A 13,273-nucleotide genomic window follows, 5' to 3' on the forward strand; every position below is an offset into this window, starting at 1 on the left:
TGGACACAGACACAAAGGGAGACATGGCAGGGACAGCAGGCATCTGTCTCTGCCTCTTTTACTGCTCTTTTCTCCCCTCTCGGTCTCTGTTTGGCTCTTTCTTATCTCTGTCTCCATCATAACAAATCAGCTGGATAATTCTCATCTTTTTCTGTATTTCAAAGGAACATGTGCCAGACTTCTGAAAAACTAATTTAACTCAGCAAGCTGTCCTGTCTGACAGCCTCAAGTGATCTGACCCTGGGTCAGCCGGCTTCACTGTTTACTGTCGTCTTTGACCTTAAAACCACTCACACCATGTCCGTCTCAATCTATGAATAAAAACAAACGCCGACACACACATTGCTCTCCATCCCCTTAAGGTGGCAGAGTCATGCCAGCTCCTATTCTCATAATACATAATGTGTTATTTCAAGCTCTCCTGGAATGCTCTCTGTCATTATCATTTGTTTTAACAAGCATGCAAACAAAGTGCATGTTTGTGCATCGGTGGAAATACAAATCTGACTGTGAACGCAGACGGGCGAAGAGCTGGTGTGATATTTTGCGAGCTGTTGGCGGCTCAGTGCCAGTATCCTGTGGGGGTAGCAGCGGGTATCTTGCTCCTGCCTGGTTAGTCCACTGCCACGGGTTCCTTCGGGGCTTACGCCGTGCTCAGTGACCTGTGTTGCTCTGCCTGAACAAATAACACAGCAGGGGAGCGAGCAAGTCTTGAGCAAATACAATTTTAATGTCATGTTTTTGACCCTGCTCTGTTTTGATGAAGTTTCTGTATCTGTTGGTTTCCTCAACCTCTTTAAAAGTGTTCATTAGTGTTTTTTTTTTCATCTTGTAGCTGTGGATCCTCCCTGATGAGCTGCTCATTATTGTTTTTTTTTTTTTTTAATCAATTTCAACATCTACTGAAATTAAGTGCTGTCCTTTGCTGTCTTCAGAATGGGCGATCACTCAGGTAAAAGTGCAGGATGAGATCGAAATGAAATAATAATGTTTGTTGTACACATTCACTAACATTCACTCGGAGGCCTAATTTACCTGTCGGGGCACAGACTAAAGAAAATGACAGTTTACCCCAAACTAGCAATTAGACCGAGGGCGGTGAGATACATCTGCTGGGTAGATTTGTTTTCATCAAAGACGCAAAGAGAAATGAATAACTGTCTCACAACTGTGTCTTGTCTCTCTTTCTACTATCTTCACTGTGTAATTACATTTCCAGGACAAACTGCAGGAAATTACAAACCTGTAAACTACAGTGTCACTCAGTTTGTAGCATGTAGAATACATTTGCTATGTTATGATATTTATATATATCAACCTTGGGAGGAAAAATTCAAGTTTTATGGACTTTAACTGGATTACGAAGCGCTGTCAGACAGCTTTATGTACAGTAGTACCTCCTCAGAGCAAACATATGTCACTCTCATGAATTATGCACTAACTACATCATCATAGTCAAATGGTTTTGTGCTTTATGACTCAGGACCAGTAACCAGCGCAAGATGCTTTACACCAGGAATATAAATATTCCCGTGTGACTGTGACTGCTTGAGTAATGCTCACTGACCTTTTTTACATTACAGCAGCTGCTCACAAACTGAAATATTCAGTATTTACTGTAAATCTCTGTCTGCATGATTGTTTCACCACCTCTTTTTCCCCCTATCTTTTCTTTTCCCTCCCTTATTTTATGCAGATTAGTTCTATTTGGCCTGTGAGGTGCAAAAGTTTTCCTTTAAAAATGCTAATTTCAAACATTTAACACTGCAAAACAGCTAAATAATATATTTACCTCACAGCTCTGTTTCTAATTAATCATCAGTATTTTATAGAAAGGCTGGGAGAATTGTGCAAAGTTTCTAAGAATGGAATGAGAGGATAAACGCTCTGGGCGTGGCCCCCCCATAAGCTCCTCTGACTAAGAATGCTGATTTAAAATAAGCTCTCTCTTTCAGAGAGTCGTGACTCATTTGGGTTCGGGAGGAGATTTTCGTCTTCCCCATTTAATGATAACGCTTCATGCAAAAGACAGAAGCTGGTGGCCAAATCTCCTGAGCTGATGAGGCTACAGGATGATGTCAGGCTGGTCGGGTGGCACGGAGAGAATCAGGAGGAGCGTCGCAGGTTTGATCCCTGCTGTGACTTTCAGCCTTAGGTTCATTTCTTAAACCATCCTGTCATTAACACCTCTCACACATACTCGCTTATAATGTCCGGCCGTCATTATCCGGGGCTATCGATTGAGATATCAGCTGGTCTCATCTATCCGACAGCACAGCATCACTCCGACACTATCAGCCTGTCATCCAGCTGCTGTCTTTTTAAAACACGATTCTATCTCTTTAGTTCATTCTTGCTGCTGTTTTTGTGTGACCTTCCACCTCCCCATCACCGCCTGTTCCTCACAGATTCACCAGCTTCAGTATTTCACCAGCCAATCAGTCTCAGTAGAATCACCACCCGGCACCAGCACCAGAGTCTGGACTCCACGGGGAGATATCAATCTCGAATCACCTGCTGCAATCAACATTTTCTTTACTTCATCCACTTGACTTGTGTATTTTTGTGTAAAGTAATAAATGAAGCCACGTGTCCACAGAAAACTTAAACTTTCGTAACTTTTGGTAGGTCAGTTTACACCGCATGGCAGGAATACTACAGCAATTCATATTTTCATTGTTTAAGTGAATAGAAAAGGTTAGAAAACTATAATTACAATAAGAAGAATGAGCTGAAATGTAATCTTAGACAGACGCCCGTTTAGTTTCCGTCTCAAGCGACACTCTCAAAAGTTTTTTTAAAAGGCAATTCAGGCGTTCCAATAAAACTATTTTTCAAATCCTTATACGACAATTATTACCTGCGACGATGAATCTTTTTAAATGACAATTTTGGAGAAACGGTATTTACTGTTAAGCCTTAAGCGACATCCATATTTCTGTCAGAGAACAGAGGGATGGAAGATTTTTAATTAATCTGAACGCCGGAACCCCCGAGGAAACACACACACACACACACACACACACACACACACACACACACACACACACACACACACACACACACACACACACACACACACACACACACACACACACACAGACAGAATGCAGACTGGAGCAGGAACATTTAGGCAAAACAAGACGGCGAGAGGCAGAGCGGCATATAAAACTTTGCATAAACGTCTCTCTGAGAGATTTTGTCTGACTATAAAGTGTCTGAAGAGGGAGATGGAGCCTCTGTGCCCATCACAAAGTACTACAGAGTTGTGTGACACAGTAAGGGACCAGACATTTCCATCATCATGAACACCAGCTGCCCGTCTTCATGCCAGTGCCAGCGTGGGTCTCTGTTGTGGCAGAGCGCTGATTTACCTGACTACGCTTTGCATTGCAAGATGCAGTTTTATATACTTCTTCATGTTGTATCCAAGTGTACTGAGAGCTATTTGAGTAAACTGCCTACTGTGTGTCCTCATACCTGGCCAACAAATATGATTTTGATTCTGTTCCCGGTGTAGACAATGTTTCGTAAGCAGCAACAGAGAGAGACAAAGAGTAAAAAACAGACGGTTATATTACAGAGCTGAAAATGGAAATATTTCCTTCTCATTCCAACAAAAATTCCCGCCCTTCCGACCTGCTAATAGATATATTTAAGAAGTTTGACGTTTTGATGTCAAGGACCTTCCTCAAGATGTCTTTTTTGCCAAAATCTGAATGAGGAGGTGAAAGATGCACAAGTGGTGAGCATGACTGAAAATATCACGTTATATGTGAATTAGTGTTTTCCATTTCCATCTACCATAGTTTAAACACTAGACATGTCTGAACTCGATTAAACTTTGGTCCGACGTGGTATTTTATTGCTGCTTCTCCTCTATAATAACTCTAGCATGTATTATTATGATTATCTGCCAGACTCAACCTGGGGATGTTCCAGTTCTATTTTGTTTGTCTTGTTTTCAGTATTTTGGTCTTTCTGCACAGTGGAAGCATGTTACATAAATCACTGTCTACGAGAGGCAAAAACAGGTACCACATCTATTATTCTATCCTCTATAAAATGGATGTTTTTTTTTCTTCCTTTTTTTACAGCTCGGATAAATGTTAAACCGATTGCCCTTGTTTATTCTTTGTTTTACATAACTCCTGACATTTCCACTCAAATGTAAATGAGCAAATTGAAAATATGCAGTAAAAAACAGGTGGCTGGAAATATTTCTGGTGAAACTTAAAGGGGGAAAAGGCAGAGAAGGGTGTTTGTGTGATGCCCCTCAGGTTTTTAGTCAGAACAAACAATTCAGCATGATTCAGCCTCACAACCCTATTGATGTAATCCCCCCCTGAGCGAGACTCGCAGCAGAAATTGTGTGTGTTTGCCCGTGAGAGTGCAGATCTGTGTTTGCTTCTCTGGTCAGTTGTGCATGCATAAAGATGATGACAGAGTGTGTCTGTATTTTCATCTCTCAGTGAGAAATGCTCATGTCTTTGCAGTTCAGGCAAAAGAATCTATTAGTATACCACGTGTCTGTGGATGTATGCATGCACACTTTGGGCCCATATGCACCAAAATTGAAATAATGCAGTGTATTGCAAAATAACGACCAAATTCATTCACAAAGACATAGCAAGTTAACTTTTCTGCAGGCCGCGATGCAAAGTGAAATATTTCCCTCACACCATCACAGCCTGCAATAAGCTGTTTTTGGCCATAAAACTAATGTAGCAGTCACAGACATTGACTGCCCTCTAAAATGGAAATTCATAAGCCAAAATGGCACAGTGGGAATATCAAAACATGACATATCCTCTGCTTCTCCAACCCCCCCACTTCTTGCTGTCTCTTGCTGCCTCCCCACTCCATCCCTCCCTCTCTTCTCCAGGGTTTTTCAACAGAGAGCACATCTGCTGTAGAAACTCTGCTGAAGGACATGTCAACCCTCCCTGACACAGCTGACTAAGCAGACAGACGGACGACCAGGCCAGTGGTCTGACACCTCTCTCACACGGTCCCAAAGGCACCAAAATCTATAACTGGCCTAATCTGATACCAAGGAGGCTAAACTCAGTGCGAACAGATCAACAGATCCAAGAAAAACTGACAATACAAGTCTCATATTTCAACCCCGAACTCTGTAGCTCTCACACCTGTGTTTCAAATGTTGGTATGAATTACAATACCAGCTGGTGTTGGTCAGATTCAGATGTTGTTTGCTTCTTTTTAACCAACTGCAGGAAACAGACCGAAGATGAGATTTTCTGGGTATAAACAGACGGATGATATTTGATAACGAGCAGATCTTCACGCGTCAGTCAGGCATAGCAGGAAGAGCAAACTGCAGCGCACGATGCAGTCCTAATCGAATTCAGCCATTTCTACACGTGCTGTACATCTTCTGGCATTTCATACACTGACTATTATACATGATGAAGATAAGATAAAGCAGGAATCGGTTAATCGAGAGATGTCCACAGTAACTGTGTAGTGTGACCAGCTTTACAAAATTGTTTTTTACTGAATGCAAAACTAATCACCTGAATAAATGTTGCCAATGCACATTTCTGCAAATCTTGAATATGTTGAAACTTTCTGACTAGATCTTTAAGATGCACTTTTACTTTCCTTTGTTTTATTCTGTGACAACTCTGTGTTTCTGCTTTGTTGAGGTTTAGGCAAAGATTATGTTTTGGCTCAAAATACCTGTTTTTAGGTATTATCCTGGGACTTCTCCAGCTGTGTTTCAGGGGAACTTAAACACAGCTGGAGATGTCCCAACTTCCTTTCATGCTTATAAGTAAAACGCTAACTGCCAACATTTTAACCTGGCCTCCGGGCTGAACCTGCTGCAGGTGGCTGGCACAGTTAAACTGCAGTAACTGATAACAATGTGACATTGAGTATGTATTGTGTTTCTTTGTCTCAAGAAAAAAATCATGCACGATCAAATACACACACACAAAACACAGCTCTGTTTTGTTACCCAGTATGGCCCAATTGGGATGAGCTCTCCTGTTTCTACTGGGATCCTGCAGTTCCGTGGAGGAGGGGCTCCCTCTGCCCAGAGTGGGCTCTCTGCCCAGGGAAACCCTACCCTGGGCGCCCCCCCTGCCCGGGGCTGAAGTGGCAGAGCTGCTCCAAGGTTCCCCACCCTCTGTAAGAAATGCGCTTCATTCAGGACCACCAACAAACAGCCATCAGGGGGTCATCAGGGTTCACAAAATTCACAGGGAGGTCAAGACTCCAGATCATAAAAGGGGATACTCACAGGTCAAAGGGGAGAGTTTAAGGAAGAACCGGAAAGAGAGCATTCAGATGATTCAGACGGACAGAAGTCACATTCTGGGTTTATTCCAGGTAGGCAAAGGTGAAGGCAGAAGGAGGCATACAGGAGCAAGGCTTTAATAATTCCAGAGTTTCATAGAAGGAAGGACTGTCATACAAGCTCAATATAAGAATAGAAGTATAGAATAAGGAAAAAAGGTGCTGTTGCCTGTAACATCGCTGAGGGAGTATAGTTCTTATCTGCAGCAGACGTTGTGAGAAGAAGCTCGAAGGTCTTCAGTTTATTGCAAGTGTCAAAACAGGAAATAATAACTGGTCCAGAACATGCTCATCAATACCTGCACAGTGAGACTGCACAAGCTTCAATACTGACATCTCGAAAACAAACTACTGTTCAATCAAACCTGCAAGAGTACAAAAGTACAAATAAAGAACCGAGCTGCAACAAAAAGAACAATTTGGACGGTGTTTACCTAGATTAACCATTGACAAACTGCACAATCAGCGTGGTGAGAGATCGCTGTTTAGCCCACTTATGTGTGAGGAGAGCGTACACAACAACCGAATCGATCGAACAGTCACGCTAGCCTCACATGAAACAAGCCCAGAATAGAGGCGTCTGAAGCCGCATGGCAAATTGGGGGCATGCAGTTATAGATTTTTAGTTAGGAGGACGGTTGTGGATGAAACGAATGCAAATTTATGTATCAATGCCCTCATTTAACATCTCTGAGAGCAAAGACTGGCACAGAACAAGAGCTCAGCTGGATGCTGTGTGTGTGTGTGTGTGTGTGTGTGTGTGTGTGTGTGTGTGTGTGTGTTCTTGGGTGCCAGCGGGTGCATGCATTCTCACACTTGTGTGTGTAAGGGCGTGTGTGCACTCTGGGCTCTGGGTATCGTGTGTGTGTGTTTAAGGCCGTGTTTGCTTTTCAGGGATGCTGCTGTTCTGTGATCAAAAGACGAGGCACAAAGGGAGAACGGAGAGAAAAAAAAAAGGGGGGGGGGGAGCAAAGCCATTATTCTCCAAAGAGAAGCGTTTGTTAGTGGGAGACGCTGCTTTAATCAGACGTACTGTGGCTGTTGACAACCGTGATCACAGGGGACAGAGTGTAAATTCCAATCGAACCAGCGGGGATCTTCAAAGTGTGCTAAGCAGGAAGAGAAGATGCATACTGCTGCTGTACTAAGAAGCACGAAAGTCCAATAAAAACATTGCAACAGGGGAAGCCGTGTGTGATGACCGCAATCTTCACTATATGTTTTATGTACTTGGCGACCCATTTTAGCAATTTTTAGTTTCAGTTTCAGAACAACACCACCCGCAGCTGATTAACTGGTGGACAATCTGCCCTCCTGTCTGCTGTCAGTCACACGTGCTTGCAGATAGAGATACATCCCTCCTGTGCAGATAATCACTGTGATACCAGCTCTCCTATTTAATGGCAGACTTCTAATGTCGTGTCATGCTGGTTTTGATCGGCTACACAATCAACCACAAGCTTAACAACAAGCCTCCTATCATTGTTTTTTTTTTTCCGAACTCCAAATTATTTCCACACTATTGATGTATTCCTGACAGGGGAGTAAATATCCTTATCATCTTATTCTTGGCTGCTTGCCATTACCTGCCTGACACTATCGCTGTCTGAATGTTGAGGACGGAGCAGCGCTCGGAAAAAAAGGGTGACGCAGGCGTGCCACGGGGAATTTCAAAATGTATCTTACAGATAATGATTTAATCATTTTGCATCCTTGATATTGGATTGTCAACCACTGAATCAATCATTATGACTTTCTTATGGTCATAGACTTAAACATTTTTTTATGGGACAAGACTTGGACAAAGAAGGGTCAAACGTTGAAACTGCATGAGAACGAGACATTTCAAGCAGTGGAAAGTCCACTTCCATAAAAGAAATGAAACGGTGGAGTGCTGTTCGGTCCAGTTTAACTTTGGTAGAGTATGAAATTCTATTAAGACACAGCGGCACAAGTGAAAGCCCTGACGGCCGGGGCCGAGGCGAGTTAATCCTGCGAGTTGACTGGGTGCAGCTGAGGGCTTAGAGCAGCAGCTTAACACAAGGCGGTGGCTTTGGCACACCTGCCAGTGGTCAGTCATGCCTCGGCCAGCCAGGCAGAGCACAATTTGATTATAACACATCGTGATTAACGACACAGAACTGAAACAATCTTGTTGTAAAGTTATTTACATGTACACACATTTGAAACAGTTAAGTGATGCGTATCACAATAAAATCACTAGCAAAAAGCAAAATTATCTGGATAATCGTGACTATCCTCACATGAATAACTTAAAACAGCCGTCTAGCTCGCCAACATACAGTCCTTAATACAGATTGTATTGAACTGCAATAAGAGGAACCTGCATCTTTTCATTCAGTCATTCTAAAATCCAAACCCTGTCGGCATATCTGAGGGCTCAGCCTGCCTTTCAAAAAGGAAGTTAAATGGGATGTTAACTACCTCACTGTTTGTGCTCCATCTGCAACGGCACAATATTATTCTTTGACAAAAAGTAAGGTAATGTGATTACAATGAGTTTTAGTCCCATTGCAAGTGTTTTAAGCATATGTTGATGATTATGATGATTATCAGGAATATATTGTGAATTGCGATATTTTTTTTTTTGTCATCAAGTCACATATAAAAACGTACAAACACGTTTCCCAAGTCAGACTGCACAGTTTCAATCAAGATGTCCTGGTTAACACTGAAATACATGAAAACTGAAATGTTGTTCTAGATGTCTTGAGTACAAATTACGGCCAGTTACATGTATTCTGCTTTACTGTGTTGATGTGTGTTCATCAGCTTGAGTGTGTGTTCACACGGCATTAAAGTTTGTTTGTTTTTTTCTCACCATCCGGAGTTTTGGGAACACTGCACATAAATCAGATGTTTCTATAAACACGATAAAGTTAAGAGCTGTACATTTACACCATCAATCCTTTCCTTCTGAGCGGTGCCTGACTGCATGCTCACATATATTCATGTATAACTATCTGTGTAGGTGTCTGAGGCTGTGTATGTGAAAAGTTAATTGTCCATATTTGCATGCAGCATAAAGCAGCGGAGGGGAGGCAGACCTGGCACAAGCTCCCTCCCGCTGATTTGAGCTGTCAACCGCATTTATTAACTATGATGAATCACCCCTCCACTTCACATCCAATCAAAGGCCTCTCAGAGGGACTCAAATCTGGTCACCTTTAACTAAATGATTTTCTTGGCCCATGGTGTGCAAGGAAGCGATTGAACTGGCAACCTGACGATATGGCTGCTGTTAGAATTATTCTGCCAATGGCCCACAGCTGGATCCGTCAGTTTTGAAACTGTGCGGGGAATTAAGTGGCCAGCTGACATGTAGCAGCATGGGGAGGGAGAATTAAAAGGCCTGGTTGGAAATGAGGAAATGCAAAAATAAAAAAAAACCAGAAGGGCTTCTACAGTCAGTGAGACGTGGAGCATGAAGGTGTTCTCTTGACCTTGCCTTTGGATCAAATCTGAACTAGGTTCAGCCCCTGCTGCATAATACAGTACATTCTACAATGAAAGCTGACAGCTACCAGTGAATCAGAATAATCTTTCTTCCACAATGCAGAGGAAATTTCCTTAAGCCTCGCCTTTTCTCCCAAACCACCAGCAACTTCCATCCGTCTGCATTTAACTAAAAATACATCTCGTAGAATAGAATCTATGAACAGTTCACATTACGACACACATTAGGCTTAAAATCAGCTGTACAGAGATGAGACAAGGTCAGTGAAAACACGAATCCCCAACAGGCCGTGTCCTTCTCTCTGAACACGAGAGTCTGGAATCGTACACCACAAACCTTGCTGAAGGATGAAGCCTTTTGATCCCGGCCTGAGCGGAAGAGTTTGGTCGGAAAAGAAGGAGGGAACAGGGGGAAAAGGAGAGAAATCAATAGATTCTTGTAGGCACAGCCTCAAGTTTCCAATCTAACACAGCGCTGCATTGATTAGGTTTCATATGAGACGGGGCACAGGGACAGTGATGTCGGCAGTGGATTTGGGAGTCCTTAACAAAATAAACTCCAGGGCAGGAACGTGACGATGAGATCTATGGAGCGGTGTCTTCTAATCTCGATAGCAACTTGCATGATGCATAAGAGAAACACACCATTTTAGTGCATTACAAATAAATTATAAAGTCACTTTAGATATCTAGCATTGCTAAAACACTTAACCTATTTGTCCTATTGAGATTCACTGTACGTCTACAGAGTACGCCCTGAGACAAGAAACAGGATGTGGGCGCGGTGAAGTTTTAATCTGTAAACCGGTTTGACCGTTCACCGGCTCAAAAGCTGAAAAAGGGAAGAACTCTGGAAAGGTCTTCGATTTAAATTCAGAGAGAAACTTGCTGTGAGTCACACCAGCCTGAGAGCTGCAGCACTTGATCTCTGACTGACATGCAGAAAAAGAAAAGCATCTCTTTTAATGATGCAGATAGAGTGGAATCTGCTTCAGGGAACTGGGGCATTCAACTTACAAAGGTGAAACAGAAGCTTTCCGAGAAATGATGCAAAAAGGGGGTTTATAAGTGCTCTGATGAGGTCAGATGTGACACACAGACCACGACACCTAAACCAAACCAGGAAACTCATGACTTCATCAGAGCAGACGGGAAATCGCTCGGTGTGCTGTGAGTAAGTGTTGTTGTCTAATTTAAGAGTCCTCGATATTTAGATTTTGTGTTCTTGCAAGATTTTGGGGGTTTGGCTAAAATCATGTCATCAAGTTTTAACAATCTTGAGGTCAGATCCTTTGATTTGAAAAGTAGATATTCTCATGTTTTATTATGTCTGAGTCTGATATTACATCATATCTTATAATCATTTTACATTAAAATCAGCCATGTTTCTTTGTGCTTTGGATGGTTTATTCCTGTCTGCAATGACTCATTGTTGCAAATAATTTTCATGCAGTGTAGAAAAGCTGATTTGGGACCAAAAACCTACATTTTGTTTTCATAAATATTGCAGCTGAGGGATATAAGTTGTGTCTGTGCTTAATAACATAATGAAATAATAATAATACGAAGCTCCATAGTCTGACAGCAAACTTTTAGTGAGCTCAGAGTTGAAGCCTACAGACTTTTGTTTTTTGTACCTTTCACAATAAAGGTCCTAGCTGTTAAACACTGTGTAACTGCAGAGTGTATTTTTTCACATTGTTTTGGTCTAAGCAACCTTTTCTTTGGTCTATTGTCCTCATTAGCCATCATAGTGATATGTCAGAGTGGGTGCATTGTGCAGGCAGAGAAAGGACGTTGATCGATGTCATTGTTTTTTTTTTTAAATGCACAACTGTCAGAAAAACATGCCTGGATCAATACGAGGAACTGATAAACTCTGAAGCGTAAGATTTCAATAGATGGGACGACTTGGAACTGGTTCACAACTGGAAGTGGCTCTCCATTGCGAACCCTTCACCTGATCCAACTGATAAGGTTAGATCGTTGCCAATTCTGATCTAGCGTACTGGATTGGTGCATCACTCAGCTAAAGCCTAAAGGAAGTGAGGAAACACCCACTCACTTCAACAACTTCTGCAAAGTAAACACTAAATCTGCTTGCTTGGTGGCAAACAGCGTAGGACTGTTTATATCCAGAACAACTCCGAGCTACAAACACATTTGACTGAATAAGTGTGAAGCAGGGAATGGCAGAAAAAAAAGAGCCAGTGTGCTCAGTCAACCGAATCTGGATAAATAAAAGGCAGAAAAATAAAGTTAAGAGAACAGGCGGGATACGCTCTCCCTCTCCCCCTCTCTCCAAAAGATACAGCACAATAAATTATGTTTCTACCGCTGTAACTCCTCTGCTTTCCCTCCCTGACTCTATCTAAACACGCACACACACACAGATGCAGGCATACACACAAACACGAGCAGCGTAAGAGATAGCGGTAGACACTCTTATCTCTAAACATTGGCAGCTCATAATGAGAGTGACTTCCTCTGCAGCCAGTGGTTGAGTGGTGCTGACAGCCTCTCAGCCCTGTGTGTCAGCACAGGGGGATTTGAAGCGCTGCCTTGGCTTGACAGCCGGGGCCACGCACTTACAGATGTTTTCACACTCACACACACTCACATATGCACACATCGCTCCAACTTCGCTTCAAGGTTGACTTCAGTAGTAGGAGGGAGGAGGACAAGATGTGTTTGAAGTCTTGACACATGGAAGAGACACAATATTGAGCTTTGGTGTATTGGGGCTTATGAGTGGTGAGTGGGTGATATACAGCGAGCTGCTGTACCCAGCCAACTGGGAAGAGGACGGAGCTTAAGGAGAGAGTTTAAGCCAAACAGACATGAAAACACATCGACAGAGGATAGAAATTCATTATAAGCCAGAGAACACAGTTTCTGATTACTGCATAGCCGCAAGAAGAAGAAGAACATCTGAAACACGCACAGGTTGGAGATAAAAGGCTCCAAAACTCAAGCTGTCTTTAGGTTTAGTTGAATTTAAGTAACAGCTACTGATACCCTTGACACGTAAGGACGGGGAAAGACATAGAGGAGAAAGGGTTCAGACAAATTTGTAAAACTTCTGTCCATAACTTGACACCGCGTCGTACATCTCAAGCATTTCTCTGTTTACCTTAGAGTTTGGAAGTACAAACAGTGGTTTAAGATAAGTGCTGCCAACTTAAAAGCTACTATCAGTTCAAAACTGCCAAACAACTTTAAAAAGGTCAGTCCGCAGGCCAGAGTGAAGATGATAGTTGTATAAACTCATCTTTATTCATAGGTCGCACCTCCTGCAACCTGTGATGTTCTTATCCGTTTTCACCCACTGCCACCCCATCATTTAACCACAGCTGCTGTATTTACGCTAAGTCACTTTTGGCTGCTGCCCAGACTGACGATTACGGTCTGTGTCACTTTTTGCCCCCGTGTTATATCCCCCCCCTCCTCAAATTGACACCTGGCTCACAAA

The 13,273-nt window shown here is 42.5% G+C and overlaps 1 protein-coding gene across 5 annotated transcripts in view; it reads right to left on the minus strand.

Annotated features, from left to right (window-relative positions):
• Positions 1-13,273, minus strand: part of gfra1a (gdnf family receptor alpha 1a) — a 101,458-nt gene that overhangs the window by 69,326 nt on the left and 18,859 nt on the right. For 4 of the 5 annotated variants that reach the window (XM_037124423.1, XM_037124424.1, XM_037124421.1 and 1 more), the window contains exon 4: positions 5,984-6,154. The exons of the other annotated variant lie outside the window; for it this stretch is intronic. In XM_037124423.1, coding sequence (XP_036980318.1) covers positions 5,984-6,154 — 171 coding nt within the window. The remainder of the gene's footprint in view (positions 1-5,983; positions 6,155-13,273) is intronic. 5 annotated transcript variants of the gene reach the window in all.

Source organism: Acanthopagrus latus, chromosome 15, assembly GCF_904848185.1.
Source record: "Acanthopagrus latus isolate v.2019 chromosome 15, fAcaLat1.1, whole genome shotgun sequence".
NCBI classification, from domain to species: domain Eukaryota; kingdom Metazoa; phylum Chordata; class Actinopteri; order Spariformes; family Sparidae; genus Acanthopagrus; species Acanthopagrus latus.